The sequence below is a fragment of the Rattus norvegicus genome, chromosome 2 (genome assembly GCF_036323735.1).
Source record: "Rattus norvegicus strain BN/NHsdMcwi chromosome 2, GRCr8, whole genome shotgun sequence".
Lineage (NCBI taxonomy): Eukaryota > Metazoa > Chordata > Mammalia > Rodentia > Muridae > Rattus > Rattus norvegicus.
The window spans coordinates 234373794-234394696 of NC_086020.1; the positions used below are offsets into that span (position 1 = coordinate 234373794).

At 43.1% G+C, this 20903-nt stretch overlaps 1 protein-coding gene across 8 annotated transcripts in view; it reads left to right on the plus strand.

The window, feature by feature from the left end:
• Nucleotides 1-20903, plus strand: part of Kyat3 (kynurenine aminotransferase 3) — a 45341-nt gene that overhangs the window by 11488 nt on the left and 12950 nt on the right. For 5 of the 8 annotated variants that reach the window (XM_039102972.2, XM_039102971.2, NM_001015037.1 and 2 more), the window contains 8 exon segments: nt 5040-5098; nt 6007-6151; nt 8571-8720; nt 10878-10964; nt 12178-12303; nt 12401-12521; nt 17219-17295; nt 19965-20054. In XM_039102972.2, coding sequence (XP_038958900.1) covers nt 5043-5098; nt 6007-6151; nt 8571-8720; nt 10878-10964; nt 12178-12303; nt 12401-12521; nt 17219-17295; nt 19965-20054 — 852 coding nt within the window. In that variant the 5' untranslated portion in view covers nt 5040-5042. 8 annotated transcript variants of the gene reach the window in all.

A 20903-nucleotide genomic window follows, 5' to 3' on the forward strand; every position in this document is an offset into this window, starting at 1 on the left:
GTGCAGATTTAGTCTGTGTCTCATGCAAGTAAGAGATCTGATAGCTGTGGTAGTTGAGGGCATCTGATGTGCTGGGGGAAGCCTTTGCCCTTGGTAATGTCCCAATGCCATCCTGAGAGTGCCAAGTTGCACAGAATCCTGAGTGACAGCTGCGTACTTGACAAAAGAAACCACGGCATACACTGGGGGATGCTATAGCATTTGCAGTGTGTTTTAAACAAAGACATTAAGAGTTATTATTAATGCTGTGACAGTGGGCATTGGAACATCAAAATATATAAAATTAAGTAAAATAAAAATACAATTGTGTGTGTGTGTGTGTGTGTGTGTGTGTGTGTGTGTGTGTGTGTGTGATTCAGGGTTCTCTAGAGGAATACAGAGGTATACTTTTCTATTTTAGTCCTTTCTTGCCCTCCAGTCACCTTGGCTCCTCTGGTTAGGACGTGATTAACGACTCCTACTGTTTGGATGTAACAGACTTGTTCTCCTCAGCTTCATCCCCTAGTTGGGGAGGCCTTTCCTGCACTTGTCACACCCCACCCCCAAACACTAAATCCTGTAGGTTAAGTCCTTAAAATGTACACAACTGTAACTTCCACGTACTAGGGGCTCCCGGGTTGTAAATCCTGTCATCTAAGAACTAGCCTTGTTGATACTTTTTCTTATGTTTGCTAAACTGGCCACCTTGTGTTGAAGCTCTAGAGAAGCGTCCTTCCGTTCAAGCTGAGGGAAGATTAAGTAGCGATTGAGTAGCTTGCCATTGCAAGCGCAACTTTGTATAATACAGCAGCTCGTGAATGTGCAAGGCCTGAAAGCTAACTGATGAAAACAATGCCCTCCACATGCTTAGCCTGTGCTCCAAATCACAGCAGACCTTAGGTGCTCCCTAATCTGTCTGGAAGTTGACTCAACTTCCTGGTCCTGGGCCAGCCCCAGGAAGTAAGTTTTACACAACCTCCTGCGGCTGAGTCTTGGTGTGGCCATTGAAAAGTGTCTTGTCAAAGGGGACAGAGATTGCTTATTCTGGAGCCAAATATGAATGACCATGGTTGAAGGGCAGAGGCTCAAGGTTCCCCAAATTGCATGTTCCATGTGGTAACCGTCTGATGGGGCTTTTATGGTAATGAACAGAGATAGTCATAAATCAAGCCACTTTTAAATTACAGTGGTGAAGACATTAGGTAGGGAGGAGGTGTGTGTGTGTGTGTGTGTGTGTGTGTGTGTGTGTGTGTGTGTGTGTGTGTGTGTATTCAGGCAAAAGCCTCTGAGATATTTTTTGTCTTAAAGTCAGTTCTTGGTAGAGGTTGGACTTTTTCTCAGGATGATACAGAGCAAAGCAGTGACTGAGGTTCTGTGTACGTGTAACGTAAGCAAAAGGAAGACCGTTATAATCTTATGCTATTAGTCAGTTTATGCTACGCCATTGGGGCTAGGAGGGTTGGGATTAAGGCATTTGTTCTACAGGTATGACACCTGCACTCCAAACCCCAAACCCACACAAAGCTAAACACCATCGTAGCATATGAGCATCCCAGCCCCTGATTAGGACAATGGAGACTGAGACAGGAGAATTCTCCAGAAACTTAGAAGCTAGGGAGGGACACACAGAGGCAAACACGAGGCCCTGTCTCAGATAAAGCAAGAACCAGTTATCCTCTGGCCTACACCACACACACACACACACACACACACACACACACACACACACACAGACACGCACAGACATATACACAGACACACACACACATATACACATACACACACACGAACATACACACACACCCCACACATACACACACACTCACTCTTACACACACACAGACACACACACACAGACACACATACACACAGAGAGACACACATATGCACATACACACACACACACACACACATGGATAAAAAACGTTGGCCTCTTTTATCACCGCATCATAAATCAACTTAAGCTGATTGATAGAAGTGCCTAATTTAACTTCAGTGACACTGATAAGAATGATTTTTTTTCACCCATGATTTATTTGTTGAAAACTCACCACATGCCAGGATAGGGTCGTATCATATTCTCTGATGATATCGACTTGGCTGACAGATACCTAAGTACCCAAGTACCTGTTCAAACACCCACGTGGGTATTCTGTGAAGGTGGTTTTTAAATAAAATTAAAATGTAGTTGGTGGGCTTTGAGGGAAGCTAACACAGATGGGTTTTGGTCCGTTGATGTCTTTGGAGAAAAGAAACTGAGTGTCCCTCCTAAGTGAGAACGGAGACCTCAGATCCAAGCTGTGGTGCAGGGTCCCTCCTGTTGTCTGCTCTGCCCATTGCAGATTCCCCAGCCCCAAAACTGCATGACCAAGTCCTGGAGATAAATCTCACAGTTGCCCTTGGTTCTGCCTCTCTTGAGAAAGTTGACTGATACAGCAGAGCACAAGGTATTTTCGTAATGCAAGGACATACAAGTGAACGAAGGTAGGAACAAAATACTGGAGAAGACTGTGTGTTTAAGAGGAGCATAGAAGGACTTGACCTGGATGTAGGGAGGGCAGGGAGCGAAGTCTAACTTAAATGTCAACGTGCCAGATGGAACAAGAGCTAAGCCAAGTGCAGGGCAGGGTCGATCAGGGAAGACCAGTGACCAAGTGCAGGACAGAGCCTGCCTCCTAAAACAGAAGCACTGGCACCTGAAAGAAAGGAGAAATGGATGCTTTCCGGCAAAAGAAATGCTTGCTCTTTGTGACTACTCGAAACACAGCGCTACCTGGCACAATCTTATTTGCAACACAGAATTCAAGGGAGGGGAGAATCTTGGGGAAGCCTGTCGTGGCAGTTCTCAGCCTGTGGGTTGCAACCCCTTGGGGTCAAATGAGCCTTTCACAGGGGTCACATATCAGTTATCCTGGATATCAGATATTTGTGTTACATTATCAATGGGTCTTGGCGTTAGGAAGGTTGCTCTACACTGAGGCTGGGATACTGATGTAGGAAGATGGTCTTGTCAGAGAAAAGGCTCCATGCAGAGTAAGAGAGAACGTACACCATTTGAGAGTGTTAGATGGTTGGGGCACGGAATTATGATGGAGGGGAGGCAGTGGCAGCTGAGGGAAGTGGCTGGCTTAGACACAGACTTTGAATTAAAAATAAAGTAAGTTGAAATGTGCCTTTTGACCTCAACTTAATAAATTTGGAATACAGATGTACTTTGTGGTTCTGTTGTCGATTGCACTCCATGATATTTTTTTTTCTGTTTTCTCTTTGTTTGTTGGGGAGCAGTGCATGTGGGAGCCATGCATTGGCCATGAATGGAGTCTGGAGGCCCAACGCTAGCTATCTATCTACCTCAGTTGCTCTCTACCTGTTTAGGCATGGTCTCTCGTTGATTGGTCTGAAGCTCAGTGTTTGAGGTGGACTGCCGGACTCGGGGCAGCCCCTGAGATCTTACTATCTCAGCCCCTCATCTTGGAGTTACAGGCCACGTACGAACCCGAGCTCTACATGGGTGCTTGGGATCTGAACTCAGGTCCTCAGGCTTCCTCCACAGTGGGCTCTACCCACTGTGCCATCGCTCTCATGACATCTTTATATTTGAACCTGCTTTGCATTTCTGGTCACTTGCAGAATGAATCATTATGTTCTCAACATTGTTTCAGAAAGAGGGAAAGGCCTTTGTTAAAAATCTCTTTCTCTGGCCTGCTGGGTGTTTTGAGTTTTATAATCGTATTCTCTAGAGTAGCATTATGTTCAGGCGGGACTTCATCAAAATGCTGTTCTTGAAGCGTCTTAGCCTCCAGAGAATTTGCTTGTGATTCCCTTCACTGGAGTTTTCAAAGATTACCAATAGGAACCCGAGAAAGCTATTTCTTTGGCATTGTTATTGGAAATAGAATGAGAACAATGGTCTATTTAATAGCCATTATCATTATCTTTTTCCCACATTGAATTAAAATTGCTTTAATATTCTATTACAAAGTTCCTTGCAAAAATGCTGTCAATCATTTTTCTTATTTCCACCAGCCCACAAACAATGAGCTTAAAGCTAATTCAGTGCTTCCGAGAGAGCTTCAAAATGCAGCTCTGAATCGAAGGAACTGAAATATTGTGTATGGTATAATTATAGCTTCTAATATTTTCCTACTACAGTCTTAGCTTGCTTGCTGGTGTGAGTAGACCTGGTGGGAATGATGATTATACTCTTAGCAGTGACTTCTGGCCATAGTTTTAGAAAGCCTTAGTATGTGAAGGACAGTAGAGGATAAGTAAGTGTGCGCTGTAGAGACAGATCGTGGGCTCAGATCTTGGCCTGAGCCTATTTCAGACGCTTTTATGAACTTACCAGATGTGAAAAGGTTTTTTCATCTCTGTCTTCATGGTACGTCGACTTTGTTATTTCAATAAGTGGAATTCATAACACTACATAGGACTGCTATGAACATTAACAAAATTAATTATGTAAAGCACACAGAACAGTGTCTAATGTCACCTAGTGTTATCTGTAACCTATTTTTTTTTCTTTTTTCTTTCTTTTCTTTTCGGACCTGGGGACTGAACCCAGGGCCTTGCGCCTGCTAGGCAAGCGCTCTACCACTGAGCTAAATCCCCAACCCTCTGTAACCTATTATTAAGGATTTTTAAACCATTTATTGAGTTCATCCTGTAGGCCATAGGAGGAACTTTCTTATAAAATTCTAGATGCATAATACGTTATGCAAGCCTCGTAGCGTGGTTCAAGATTGTCTTGAAACTTTTTCCTTTGATATTATTATTGAGCTCGTGAGTGTGTTTCGTGCCTTTAAATTAATTAGCTCTTCACGCTGGAACTGTGTTGTCCTTGGCTGAGACCATAAAGATGTTAGATCCACATGGGAAAGTATTCTGGGGAGCAGTAGGGATGGGTTGGACAAGTCTGGAGGACGATGCATGGAGTTCTAAAACTTCCTCTCATGCTACCCTTTACAGTGTAACAGGAAAAGGGGAGAGTGGCCCATTATTTACTGACCTCTTTGAATTTTGATGGAATAATTAAAAGAAACATTCAATATATATTTCAGAAAATGGCTTTGAGATTCAAAAATGCCAAACGAATCGAAGGCCTGGACCAAAACGTGTGGTGAGTGTCTTAGAGAGTAGGTGGTAAAGCTTCCTGTGGGCCCTTCCATTGGATTCTTAACTTCACATGCAGTTCAATAAAGAAGCTGTTCTTTTAATTCGCCATTAAAATTAAATGGGGGGGAACAAGCAATGCTGATTGATTCATTTAGCAAACGAGCTACTCTCTGGGCCAGCACTGAACATGTGCCAGAGAAATCTAAAACTAAGTTCGACTGATGTTTTTGTGAAATTTACAGTAGACCATTTCCTTTTCTTTTTCTTTTTTCTTGAAGAAACACCTTGCTATGCATGTAGCCCAGACTGGCCTCAAACTCTTGATCCTCTTGCCTCAGGCTCCCCAGTGCTGGGATTATGAGGGTTACAGGGATTATAGTTTATGAACATTCAACATACCCAGTTAGACTTTCCTTATTCGCTCTCCTTTTAGCAGTTGATAAGAAAAATTAAACAAGACATGGTGGCCCATGCCTTTAAACCCAGCACTCAGGAGGCAAAGGTAGGTGGATCTCTGTGAGTTCAAGACTAGCCTGGTCTACAGAACAAGTTCTAGGACAGGTGGGACTCTGTTACACAATGATACTCTGTATCAAAAACAAGAAAAACTAGTAATAGCACCCCCCATGAATATTCGTATATATCATTGCATATACATACATATAACCATATATTTGTATGTGAATGTATGTGTGTGTGATATGCTCCTGAAATATGAATGTCCCTGAATTGACTTCTCTAAGGAAGCTGAGATTATTAGTCCAATCATCATTTGCTAGATAAATTCACCTTGTGTGTAGTAACATTTTTGTTGGGAATATGTTGAGTTTTGGTTTTATGATGAAACATGATATTGAAGCTAACTCTGTAATTATAGTAATTCCTAATTTTGTTTCTTTTGTTTTTAATCAGGGTTGAATTTACCAAGTTGGCCGCGGATTCTTCTGTGGTGAATCTTGGACAAGGTTTTCCTGATATAACCCTTCCTTCATATGTACAAGAAGAATTGTCAAAGGCGGCATTTATTGATAACCTGAATCAATACACAAGGGGCTTTGTGAGTCTATCAGGGCCCTGTAGGGATAACTGATACTTCATCCTGGGGTGTGTGTGTGTGTGTGTGTGTGTTTGTGTGTGTGTGTGTGTGTGTGTGTGTGTGTGTAAAGTATGTGTGTGTAAACCCCTCTTCCTTAAAGGAAATTGATTTTCTAGGATCAACTGTCTTAACCTGGAAACTCAGGAGCCCATGGCCCTCACCTCTTAGGATGAGCCTTCTCCAATTTCCAGGAATTTTGACTGTTCATTGACTACTGTTCTAAAATGAGATCTCAGGACATCAAGGGAAGGGAAACTATTCTCTCGAAGCATCTTTGCTTTCTCATTAACACTCACGTAGCCTTAGCATTGGCTTCTTAAAGAACCCTGTCTTTAACTAGATGCTATATCTAACCCTGTCTCTAACTAGACACTGTCTCTAACCCTGTCTGTCTTCTATGATGCCCAGGGATCCAGACATTTCTTAGATTAATGTTGAACTAGGAAAGTCCAAGCAGTCTATACACAGCATTGCAATGGGGATGGGAGAAGAGGGGAGACAGCAAGACAGACCTGACCAGGACTGTAATGGGGATCTCATGGTCTTCGTTAGGATGTCTTTTGCTATGGCAAAATACCATGGCCAAAAGCAACTTGGAGAAAGGGTTTATTTTGTAGTCTATTGTCCAGAGAAGCCAGGAAAGGAACTCAAGGAAAGAACCCGGAGGCAGAGGCCATGGACGGAGGAGTGCTGCTTATTGGCTTGCTCCTCAGGGTTTGCCCAGCCTTGTTTCTTATAACATCCAGAGCCAGCAGCACAGGGATATCACTACCCACAGTGAGCTGGGAACCTCCCACATCAATGGTCAATCAATAAAATGCACCACGAGCTTGTCAGTAGGCCAATCAGGGTATGGGAACAGGCATTTTCTCGAGATTCCCTTTTCCAAATGACTCAAGCTTGTGTCAAATTGGCAGGCAAGCAGCTATCACACTCACTCACTAACTGGTCTATAAGCCCCCATATCAGACCTGGAAGTTGTAGAAGAAAATATAAGGGAAATAGGTCAAGATATTGGTATAGGGTATGATTTCTTTAATAAGGCTTCCAAAGCGCAAGTAACCATAGCAAAAATAAACAAATATGCTTACCATCATTAATCATCAGGGAAATGTAATAGAGCCACAAGAAGTCAATTCATCCCAGTCCAGATGCTTAAAAAGCAAAGCATAACAAAGAAGAGAGAGGGACAATATCTCTTCTATACTCTTTATTACTGTGTACATAACACAAGAGGAAATACAAGCAGGACCAGCAAACTAGGTCAGTGGGTGAAGGGAGGCATCAGGGCTGAAAACCTGAGTAAATTAAAGGAGCAACACACACAGAAATGTCTGGATTTGTGTTCAAAGAGAATGTAATCAGCATATTGTAGTCACCCTCACCCATGTTTACTGAAGTGCTGTTCACCGTAGCTAAGAGACTGGATCAGTCTAGGTGACTGAGTTTCAACATTAGAATGGGAGAGAAACTGGCACCTTCTATAGGAGACGATTCTGCCCTGGATAGGATGAAAACCAGACATCCACAGCAAAGTGGATGAGACTGGCAAGCATCATGTTAGCTGGAATACTGAGGCAGACACCAAAGGACAAATGTGGAGTATTTTGTCTCATACGTAAAAGCTGTAAAGTGTGGGTGTAAAGGTAGACAAGAGTTAAAGAGTAATTACAGAGGCTCGGAAGAGAGACAGGAAGATGAATAACAGACCCAGCAAGACGGTAGGAAAACTTCTCATCTTCTGCAGCACAGAATAATTCACAATAACCTGTTCTATATCTGGAGACCTATAATAGAAGAGAGAAGCTTGGAGCTTCCAAGAGAGGCTAAAGGAAAATGCCAGTTACTTACTGATTTTATCCATATACTGTGGTCTTGTGGTGACCCTTACCTATGTGCAACGAGTACACATTAGATAAGGTATGGATGGCTTGTTTTAGAATATGGGTTGAACCCAGGACAAATCCTGTGTTCCCAAACCTTCTCCCTTGTGAACACTCTTTGTCAGCTTCAAGTTCTCATCACCATTCAGAGAGAAGCTCTCAAATGCAAAAGCCTTTCAAGTTCATTGCCACTTGGCAAATACAAATCTGGAGGCTGGAGCGACTCGGGGATTAAAAGCACCTGATGTTCTTGACCTGGGTTCAATTCCCAGCACCTACACAGTGGCTCACATCTGCCTGTGACGTCAGGTCCAGGAGATCAACACCCTCTCCTGGCCTCTACTAACTATACTCATTTCGTTCACATACAGACATGTGGGCAAAATACCCACACGTGTAAAATAAAAATCTTTTATTTTACTGAAATACTAAAGAATTGGTTTTGAAAATGAATTTGAAGGTGGGTTTTTGTTTTGTCTTCCTCTTTAATACAACAGGGTCATCCATCACTTGTGAAAGCGCTATCCTGCTTATACGGAAAGATTTATCAAAAGCAAATTGATCCAAATGAAGAAATTCTTGTGACGGTGGGGGGATATGGATCGCTCTTTAATGCCATCCAAGGCTTGGTGGACCCAGGAGATGAAGTAAGTGTACGGACATTGTCATGACCCCTGTGCTTCTGTCCCGTGTTGGAAGCGTGTCCTCAGTTTGCCCCTTTCTTTTTCCCCTCCAATCCATTTTGAAGTCGTGTAATGATGGAGCAGCAGAGTTAACAAGCCTTAAATGTAGAGTGGGTTAAACCGCCATATAACCATAGCGCACATAAAGACACTGCCCCTTCCCAGCACCCAGAGGCTTTGTTCCACCCGAGTGTGTGTTCCCTCAGAGTTAACTATCGTTCTGTATTCTGCACTGCAGCTCATTCTCGTGCCTCTTTGACTTGAGAGAAAGTGGATTCATACCTTTCAGGCTCTTGAGCATTCTTTTCACCTTTTCATTATTATGTCTGCAAGGTTTGTCCACTTGTTAGTTAGTTAGTTAGTTAGTTACTTAGTTAGTTAGTTAGTTAGTAGTTAGTTTGCTTGTGCTTGTTTTTGAAACAGCTTGTTCTCTTGCCCAGGGTGACTGCTAACTTTTAATATGGCCGGCATGCAGCCCCTCTCGCTCCAAGCACAGTTCAATAAAAACATTCATCTGTGTGCGTGTTTGTAGAAATGTTTATATTCTTTTATCTAGGGGTAGCAATTATATGGATTTATTCAATTGATCATCTAGAAATGAAGACCTATATTCACAAACATAACAGAGAGGCATTAACATAAGGGTGAGAATTAGACTTGTACTTCATTTTTATGAAATCGGGCTAGATTTTTAAAAGATAAAAAGGCATGAGCTGGCAAAGTGGCTCACTGGGTAAAGCCATTTTCTGCAAAGCTGGACAACCTGAGTTTGATCTCTAGGACCCATGTGATGGAATTAGAGTCAACCTGGGCAAGTTGTCCGCGGACTCTCCACCTGTGAACCACACTGCACATAAGACCATATACACAGCAAAGACATATATTCAAAAAGTATATAAAAGCAGGAAGCTAGACAAGTGTGGTCACACATGCCTATAATCCCAGAACACGGGGAATTCAACTTAGAGGGATCAGGAGGTCGGGTCTAGATCAGATCTTATTTTGATGAAAGGGAGAAAGGAAACTGTCTTACTTACTTTCCTATTTCTCTGGCCAAATACAATAACCAAGGCAACAAACAAGAGAGGGTTTAATTGAGAGCCTGTTCACAGTTTCAGAGGATGAGTAGAAACCATAAGCATTATGGCTGGGAGCCTGGTAGCAGGCAGGCAGGCAGGCAGGCAGGCACTCATGATGCTGGAGTAGTAGATGAGAGCTTTCACATTGAAACAATAGCCATGAGGCAGAGAGAGACAAGAGGAATGGTGTGGACTTTTGAAACCCCACTACACACCTCCACCAACAAGGCCACAGCTCCTAATCCTTCCCAAACAGTTCCACAAACCAGGGATCAAATGTTTGAACATAGGAGCCTGTGGAGCTATTCTCACTCAAACCACCACAGAGAAACAAAGGAAATGAAAGACCGGAAAAGGTCCTAGTTCCAGTCTACAGGTGGGGGTGATGCAGCAGATCAGACCAGCTGCTCATCCTGACCCTGCAGCAAGGTGGTTGGAGGAGAGTTTAGAGTCAAGAAACCTGATCCAAAGACTAGGAAAGAGACAGATGCCAGATACCACACGCCTGGGGCGAGGTGCTGTGGGCATCATAAAAGAATGACAGCATCCACTCTGCCCCTGATTCACATGTTTACTCTCAAGACACTGTTTTTAATTAGCACTGCATCCTAGAAAGTAGTGCAGAGTCATTCCCAGAATCCAGCTTCTATCACTGTCTGATATATCAAGTGCATCCTACCTTGTAGTTTGTCACTCGAAATACCCAAAAACATCCTTACTGCTTGGGTTAGAACATCTGTTTGAGAACATGAAGAACAGTCTAGGCCTCAGATAAATCTGTGTGTGCCCCTATAATACTTGACAATTTCAAATGTCCTCACTATAATTCCAATCTGTAGGTTTTCTGAAAGACCAAGGACTCTGGCTTTGACTCCCTGGGGCCTTTATATCCAGGGGGTCTTCTGCACTAAGACCTTAGCTCTACAAAGACCAGATCTGTTTTCCACTGCTGCACCTGTCACCTGCACAGTGCCTTGCTTGAACTCATGAGAGGAGTTGCTGGCTGATAGCCTTATTTGTTTCTTATTTGCTTTCATCTCAGGTGATAATTATGGTGCCTTTTTACGACTGTTATGAGCCCATGGTGAAAATGGCTGGAGCAGTGCCTGTGTTTATTCCCCTGAGATCTGTAAGTCCCCTATCATGAAGAATGTTGTAAAATACCAATTACTTTGTCACTGAAGACATATCTAAGTCTTGAAAATAATGACTACAGTAGATAAGGTGACTCATAGACCCTTCCGTCAGTCTTAGAGTGTCACCTGTTCCCCATAGTTACAGCTGGCTTGTGGGAAAGAGCAACAGCTGTTTTGCTGATGGGGGGGGTGGTCATTGTTTCCTTTAACCTGTGTGGACATAAGACCTAGGTTCTCTTGAGTTCTGGAGGTTGAATTAGATCCTAATTATTTGTGTGTGTGTGCGTGCATGCATGCATGCATGCATGCATGCATTCATGTGTGTGTGTGTGTGTGTGTATGTGTGTATGTCTGTGTATGTCTGTGTGTATCTATGTGTATCTGTGTGTATGTGTGTCTGTGTGTATGTGTGTGTGTTTGTGTGTATGTGTGTGTATCTGTGTGTATCTGTGTCTGTGTGTATCTGTGTCTGTGTGTTTATCTGTGTGTATCTGTGTGTATCTGTGTCTGTGTGTCTGTGTATGTATGTGTGTCTGTGTGTATGTGTGTATGTGTGTGTGTATGTGTATGTGTCTGTGCGTGTATGTGTGTGTGTGTTTGTGTGTCTGTGTGTATGTGTGTGTATGTGTGTATGTCTGTGTATGTCTGTGTGTATGTGTATGTGTGTGTCTGTGTGTGTGTATGTGTGTATGTCTGTGTATGTCTGTGTGTATCTATGTGTATCTGTGTCTGTGTGTATGTGTGTATGTGTGTGACTGTGTATATGTGTGTCTGTGTGTATGTGTGTGTGTGTTTGTGTGTCTGTGTGTATGTCTGTATGTCTGTATGTGTGTGTGTTTGTGTATCTGTGTGTATGTGTGTATTTCTGTGTGTGTATGTGTGTGTTTGTGTGTATGTGTGTGTGTATGTGTGTGTATGTGTGTGTATCTGTGTCTGTGTGTATCTGTGTCTGTGTGTCTGTGTATGTATGTGTGTCTATGTGTCTGTGTGTATGTGTGTATGTGTGTATGTCTGTGTGTGTATGTGTATGTGTGTGTCTGTGTGTGTGTGTGTGTGTGTGTACGCACGTGCATGTTCTTTGTTAGTCATTTATTCAGTTACCTTTGTCGGATCTATCTTTTGTCTTCTTTTCCCTTTATTAGATTGTTTGTAAGACAGTAAACATGAATTAATTAGTTCTAATCACATTTTATTCTTCATGCCTAGAAACGTACTGACGGGATGAAGTGGACTAGCTCTGATTGGACATTCAATCCTCAAGAACTGGAAAGTAAATTCAGTTCCAAAACGAAAGCCATTATATTAAATACTCCACATAACCCCATCGGCAAGGTGAGCGTGAGCAAGCCTCTCTGCTTAGCCAGACTGGGAGTCGCTGTTCTTTCCTGTGTCGAGTAATTGACTGTGCTCTTTCCTTTAATGTGTGTAGGTGTATACCAGAGAGGAGCTGCAAGTCATTGCTGACCTTTGCATCAAACATGACACTTTGTGCATCAGCGATGAGGTTTATGAATGGCTTGTCTATACTGGACATAAGCACATAAAAATAGGTACCTGCTATGACAAGAGTCTCAAGTCTGGATGTGTTTAGTCACATGTGGAACAATTGATCAGAAAGGATCCCAGGCCAGCTTTAAAACAGTCTCTGTGATGGGTATCTGTGTGAGCATGAATAGGAAGGATTTAGATGGATCGTGCTTGAGGGACAAATGTTCAAGTGAGGAAAGGGTCTTGAGATCACATTATGACGCCGTGACACTAGCAGAGTAGGGCTTTTGCCTGTCTTTGGCTTCTTAACAAGAATCCTGCTGCTCCTTGCTGTGTAGACCCTGGCATGGATCTTTTCATGACGAGGTTCCTAATTGTTTGTGCTAAACCAGTTGCCAAACAGCATCGAGGAATTGTAGAACGGCAAGGCATTGCTATTCTGTCCTCATTTTGGATTTTGCCATTGCTACTGGGCTATCTCACCCAAATCCTGCAGTATTTTCTGGGGTGGTCCAAGCTCTCAATGGTAGCACTTTGGTGCGCAGACACACAGTCAGGCAAAGCACCATGTGTATAACAAAATCGTTTTAAGTCCTAGTTATATCCATAGCTCTACAACAAAGCTGTCACAGCAAATGCATCTGAGGGTTATTTTTTTTACTTGGTGATTAATATTCATTTACTAATTCCTCATGTTAAGTGCGTGAAATTTTTTTTTAAAGTCAGATAAGTGGCTGCTACTGCCAATGGCTTACAAAAACCATGCAGAAGAAAACCTAAGGTGTCTTTTCAGAGTTCTGTATATTACCTTGTCCCCAGAGTCACAGTCATTATACTTGGAGAACTACAGCAAAAGGAATTGGTTCTGTGACTGCAAATAAATAAAAAGAAAGAAAGAAAGAAAGAAAGAAAGAAAGAAAGAAAGAAAGAAAGGAAGAAAGAGTCAGTCATGAGTAAAGGTCAGAAGCAAAATGTAATAATAAATAAGAAAGAAAGGAAGAAAGAAAGAGAGAAAGAAAGAAAGAAAGAAAGAAAGGAAGAAAGAGTCAGTCATGAGTAAAGGTCAGAAGCAAAATGTAATAATAAATAAGAAAGAAAGGAAGAAAGAAAGAGAGAAAGAAAGAGAGAGAGAGAGAGAGAAAGAAAGAAAGAAAGAAAGAAAGAAAGAAAGAGAGAGAGAGAGAGAAAGGAAAGGAAAGGGCCAGTTGTGGGTGAAAGTCAGAAGCAAAATGTGTCTGCCAGCTTAGGTGATTCATAGGGAATGTGAAGAAATGGAAACACCAGCCAAACATGGTGACACACACCTGTAAACCCACACCACTCCTAAGTCTGAAGCAGTAGGGTCTCAAGTTCAAGGCTAGAGAGAGGTATAAACTACAGAGCTTGATCTCAGCAGCTGCATGAGAAGGAAACACTCACAAATGCTTCTCCACTCCAGCCTGGATTACCAAGCAGCAGCATCACAACATACCCAGACACAGTTTGTGTTGTAAGCTTTAGATAAGTGTCTCTAGGGCACTGGGGTGACTCCATCTGGAGATAAGTGGAATTGCAGGCCTAATGATCAGGCTCAGAGTAGAAGAGATACTTTTTAACAGTCATCCAAGTTTTGATGTCAGCTAGATCCAAGGAAGAGGACTAACTTTTGTCAGGGCAAGTGTATGTGTGTGTGTGTGTGTGTGTGTGTGTGTGTGTGTGTGTGTGTGTGTGTGTGTGTGTGTGTGTGTGTATAAACAGAGAATTTGTAGTTCAAGATGTGAATTGCAGAGCTCAGTGTTCTTTTGTGTCCAAATTGTGTCAGAACCCACCATGGCTTATCTTGTTCGTAGGTCATTCGAACTATTTCCCAGTTTGAAATTCAGACCAACCTTTAACATTCAAATGTTGTGGGTCAGAAAGATAGTTCAACAGGGAGCATGCTTGTCGCCAAGTCTGAGGACACAGGTTCCACCCAAATTACTGCTGTGCTGACAGGATCTTACGTACCGTTTCCATGTACGTGATAAGCTCCAGAGGACAGAAGAACTGATGTTATTTGCTAAAGATATACAAGGCTTGTTAAAATGTTTGCATTGATGGGGCACTCACAAGGGACAGGGTGTGTTGAGGTCACAGCCAACTCTGTAGTCCGGTCTTTCTTTCTATTCTTCTCTGAGATAGAGAAATCCAACTTAGGTGGTCAGGTAGATGGCCCACTCAAGACATTTTTAACTTAGATAAGCTTTAATTGTTGCAACAACTTATAAAATTAAAGTAAAGCAAAAAATATGAGTTTACTGTGCAATTATTTAGAAAATGCAGTTTGTTTGAACTGAAGCATGGGCATGCACCCAATGCCTCCTGCCTTCACACATATAAAAATAAAATAAAATAAATCTAAAAAAAAAAAGAAAAGAAAATGGCTGAGAGTTAGGTGTGGAGGTGCACGCCTTTAATCCTAGCAGCTGGAAGGCAGAGGTGAGTGAATTTCTGTGAGTTCAAAACCACCCTAGTAGTGTACATAACCAGTTTCAGGCTAGCCCAATACATAACCAGTTTCAGACTAGCCCAAACAGCACAGTGAGATACTATCACAAAAAGAGGGGTGTTGTTGTAAAATTATATAAAATGGCTTTCTTTTGTCCCCACTAGATCCTGCACTGCAGTGCCCCCAAGATATCTGCTAGATATCTTGCAAGAAACACACAGAATTCTCAACTCTGTGGTGGCCCAGTGTCTCTAGCTGCCGCACACTTTCTTACATTTAAATCTGCACATGAAAGAACACACAGCACAATAACCTCTGACCCAACTGATAAGATATAATTGCCCACCTAAACATACAAAGCCCTGTACATATCCATCCCTTAAGAACATTCATAACAACCTGTAAATGCACAGAGCGGAATCTTAACGTCAGCCTCCATGTTTTCTCCATTGCTTCTCTCCTGTCTTCTCCTCCAGTCTCCAGTCCCTCCTCTTCCCTCAAACTTTTCTCCTGCCCATCCTTCCCATCCAATGACAGGACTCGTTCTATTCTGTACCCACCCTCACCTGTATGACATCCTACAGAGGCAGACGGGTAGGAAAGAAAACGGTATTAGAACTTACTCTTACTGGATGAGATGTTCTCGGCTCAGATATCTTCCAGTGACAGAACCGGTATCTTTAGCCGCCCTTCCACTCTTGCCTAACACTCCCTGCCTGCCCCCACTCCAGCCCTCAGTGAACGTCCACTGCTGCCACCTCAATGCCTAATTCCTACCCCAGTGCTCCTGCCTTGTTTCCTCTACTCTCTGGTAGCTACTAACAGGGATTTGATGGACAGACGTGAAGGAATGACTTTGGAAGATAATCAGTCAAGAGGCTTGGTGACTCTGGTTGGGAAAAATATGTTCCAAAATCAATGGTAGTGATGCTTGCAGAGCAGACTGCACACTTTAAATGGCTGCATGATTCAGTATAGGATTTTTTCTTTATCTCAGTAACATTGTAGGCAAAGCAAAATTAGATAGATTACAGGGCATTTGTAGGTCTGATTTCCTTAAATGTTCCCAGGGAGGCTGCTCATTTAGAACTGTCGCTCTCAGGTGTGTGGGGAAACAGACCTAGAAAGGAGTCCTCACATAATAGTCACATCCAAAACCAGCCCTTAGGACCACTGTGTCAGATAGCAGCTCAATGGTAGAGCCCATGCCTACCTAGCATGTGAGAGGTCCCCAGTTCAATCCCCAGTACTGTCCAGGAAAATTAGCTTCTTAATGTTGCAGCATGACTAGCACATGCTGGTACCACTGCCTCCTTGGAAATGGTTTCGCCATGTAAAATTGTTAAATCTGAGCAGACTAGATGGTTCTGTGGATAAAGGTACCTTGTGACTAACCCTGAAGTTACCTCAGTCTTACACCCAGGGCCTAGAAAGAAGAGCGGACAAGGTCCCAACAGTTGTCCTTCTGACATCCACACATGTTACAGTGGCAGGGGTAACCCTCCCCCCAAATTAAATAGATGGACGGATGGGTGGGTGGATGGATGGGTGGGTGGATGGATGGATGGATAGATAGATAGATAGATAGATAGATAGATAGATAGATAGATAGATAGATAGATAGATAGATAGACCAGTAGACCTGTAGGTAGATAGATAGATAGATAGATAGATAGATAGATAGATAGATAGATAGATAGATAGACCAGTAGACCTGTAGGTAGGTAAGTAGATAGATAGATAGATAGATAGATAGATAGATAGATAGATAGATAGATAGATAGATAGATAGACCAGTAGACCTGTAGGTAGGTAAGTAGATAGATAGATAGATAGATAGATAGATAGATAGATAGATAGATAGATAGATAGATAGATAGACCAGTAGACCTGTAGGTAGGTAGGTAAGTAGATAGATAGATAGATAGATAGATAGATAGATAGATAGATCAGTAGACTGGTAGATAGGTGGGTAGATTGGTCAGTAGGTAGATTGGTAGATAGGTAGGTAGATAGATAGACAGACAGACAGACAAAGTGATGAAAGTGTTGTGCCTGTCTGCATATTGGTCCAACACTGAAATGCACTACAATGTTTTTAGCTAAATATGAGCTTAAATTTGAATTATCTAAAAAGAATACTGAAATAACCCCACTAATGATACTATGTGATATATCTGTTTTCACTGAGTTCATGTTATCTACACTGAGTTTTTAGACTATATTTGATTAAAGCTAACTAGAAAGGAGATATATGGCCACTTACTTTATTTACTTCTCTTTTCTTTCAAGCCACTCTTCCAGGTATGTGGGAGAGAACAATAACCATAGGAAGCGCTGGCAAGACATTCAGTGTGACCGGCTGGAAGGTAAGAGAGAGGGCACAGCTAGGCTGGGGCTCAATGGTAGAGCATGTAGTTTGCAAGTGACAGCCTTCAGTTCAGTCCCCAGTGCCCTACAGAAAAACCAGGTGCTTAAAAACAGGCCAGCACTTTAATTTCTGTAGAAAACTTTGCATTTAATTGTATACATAATGTACATGGGGTTTTATAATTAATGATCTGTTGTTCTGTATTTACTGGTTTGTTCAACTCTCATGTCGACCTTCAAGCTTTTAGTTTTAATTAATGTATTTATTTGGGAGCAGGGGCACATGTGCTATGGGGTATGTGTGGGGGTCAAAGGGCAATGTGTAGGAGTCAGTTCTTTCCTTCCAAAGCACGGATCCTTGAGATTGAACTTGAGTCGTCAGGCTTGGTTGCAAGCAAGTTTTTACCCTCTGAACCCTATCCCCAACCCACGTTTCATCCTTTTTGAGACCAGCTAATTTCTTAAAAGAAAGAAAAATCTAGCGATTTTTATTCTTAGGAGTGATCAACTAATGATACATTTTCTTTACAAAGAATTTTGTTTACATAGGAAAAGAAAAAAATAAAACTAATACTCTGGTTTTAACTGGGCCCCAAACCCTGAGTGTTTTTATGCATGCTAAATTTGCAGATTCTTACAAGTACAGTATAAAGTGGGCATGGTTATTAGTCCCATTTTACAGATTATAAAACTAAATCACAGGAATTTGTGGGGCTGGGCACAGGGGGCTTTCCATCTCTGGTCTGGCTAGGTGCATGGGTTCAGGCAAAGGGGAGAGAACTGAGGGGGACTGGGGAATGCTTTCGACACCTCCGCTGCTGGTGCTGCTCCTTTCTGCTGCTGTTGCTGCTGCTGCTTGGGTTGCTTGGGCTGGGCTGAGCCAGCCAGAGACTGACTAGCTGGTGAGGGGTGCAGGGGAGCTTCTGGCAGCGATTTCGGGGCGGGGGGGGGGTGAGGAGTAGATCTCTTCCCCAAGCAGCTGTGTTACAGCTCTTATGACAGAAGCTCTCAGACAAGGGAATAATTCCTGCACACTTTTAATCCTACTGAACACGGCACTTAAATACAGTTTTTGGATGGGTCGCAGGTACTTCCTATTGGTCTGGCCTGAGAGTTTGGGACGACCTCATCTACATATTTGGGGGCGTGGTCCTGCTTCTATGTGACTGATCTGTCTTGAAAGCCTATGTAACCTGTGGTCACATCCTCACCTGTGGAGGAGGGGCTTGGGGCATTGCCCTACACGACTGATCTGTCTCAAACCTCTCTACAGGGGGCTGTGGGGGGCTGTAGCTAGCTATGCGTGGGGCCTGTTCTCCTGGGAGACTAGTGAAAGACCACCCCCATGAGTCTTAACTCAGAGCTGCAACAGGCTTGAACGAGCCCAGGCACGCCCAGATACCTAGAGCCGAGTCACCGTTAAAACTAACAGACCATAAAAGGAAAGGAATACAGAACAGACTAGGAGTACGGGATCTGTTTCACAGGCCACCTGGCAGGAAGGGATAAGCCCCTAGCCCCGGACATTCAGGACGTCCCAGCCCGCACGTACTCTCTTACCACGTTACAACCTCATTCGAATATGATTCAAACCTGCCAATGTGTGTAGCTATACCTTATTACCTCATCATGTGAAATAACCAATCATATGTGAACATGTCCATATGCTTCGTTTAAATCCACCAATCCCCATAACTATGCATCTGCTTCTGTACGCCCGCTTCTGCTTCCCCAAACCCTATAAAAGCCTCATGCTGGAGCTGCTGGGCGCACAAGTCCTCTGAAGAGACTGTGTGCCCGTAGGTACCTGTGTTTTCCAATAAACCCTCTTGCTGATTGCATCCGAGTGGCCTCAGCTCGGTCATTGGGCGCTTGGGGTCTCCTCCTGAGGGAAAGGTCCTCTCCGGAGGTCTTTCACTGGGAATGTTCCTGCCATCCCTTTTAGGGTCACTGAGGATTCGACCTATCTCCACCAGGAATCAGGGTACCTTTCACAGCCCACGATCCTACAGGGATTGTTACTGTCTTGTCTGAAATCACATTGCTAATACTCTGAAGCCAGGGCAGGTAGCCCACCTTCAGCCCCCATGCACCAACCAGTAAACTGTTGCATTCATCCAGGCCAAAGCCATAATCCTGAGGCCTTGGGAGTGGAGGCAAGAAAATCAGGACCCCAGGGTCATCTTCAGCTATCTTGTGAGTTCAAGACTAGGCTGGGCTGCAGGAGATACCATTTCATAAAACAACAAACAATCCCCCAGTTAAAGTCCAGCTCTCGTTCAGCCTTATTGACACTGGCTGGGGCTGAGACACAGGGAACACTGGGAGGCCAGGGGAATTTGGAGGAGTGGTCTGAGCTGCCACGCAGAGACAGTTGTGCCTGGACTTCAAGCAGGCGTACCTGCTGCTTTTATTCCTCCTGAATATCAGATGTGGCACATCAGCAAGGGGACGGGCTCACAGTGATACCAGGTCGTATTTACCTTCAGAAGGCAGGCTGAGGGGTGAGGTCAGAGCTGGGGACTTGGAAACAATAAGTACTACCCCACCTTTCCTCCTGAATACATTTCTGAATCCCCTGTATTCGTCGTTTACACCAGTGACTCTCCTAGAGATGATATATATCCTTAGATTATTTGAAATCTGCTTTTGTGTTTTCCCTTCCCAGCTCGGCTGGAGCATTGGCCCTGGTCACCTGATAAAACATTTGCGGACTGTTCAGCAAAACAGTGTATACACGTGTGCAACTCCTTTACAGGTGGGTGTTAGCCTTTACACATGCAGGGACTGGATAGCCTCCTCACGAGTAAACCCTTCTAATGCACTTTGGGAATTTTGGAGCAGACGAGTAGCCTATGGGCAATCCCTCATTTCAGGCTGCATAATTTATTTCACATTCACAAAGCTCCCCTTACCACACGGGATAATGTATTTTAAGAGACAGACAACTCTGATGCAATATTTAAAAGAAAAGAGAGATTGCCTGTTCATGGTGATGCGTGCCTGTCATCCTAGCTCTTGAGGCTTCAATCGGGAGAATCGTGAGTTCAAGGCTAGTCTGAGCCACACAGAGACTGAAGCATGGCTGGACAGCATACCAAGACACCGTGGAAAGCAGACAGAGGACAGACAGTATAACTATTCAGGAAGATTTCCAGAATACATTGTGAAAGTTTTTAAAAGAGCAAAATACATGGCAGTATGTATTTGTACTAATTTATACTATGTTTTGTGTAAGAAAAGTAGGACACCTCATTAGATGATCCAGAAGAAACTAGCTAACTGCTGCCTGTGTGGGTAGAACTAGCTGACAGGAAGGAGACAGCAGACCCTTTCTACCCAGTTAATCTTTTTCTCTAGCACAATGCTATGGGAGCATAGGCAAGTACCACTATGTCTGGTCCTTAATGTATGGCTTTGTTACACTGTTGCTATTTTTGTATACATTTCTAGAAACATCTATTTATCATCCTTCTCTGAATACCCCAAATAAACTAAAACAGTGTTCTACTTCTAGGAGTCAGGGAAAACACAAGAGAGTAAAAGTATTGGCTACATGGAACCTGATTGAATGTTTCTCATCCAAGAAACATTCTGTCTACCTAAT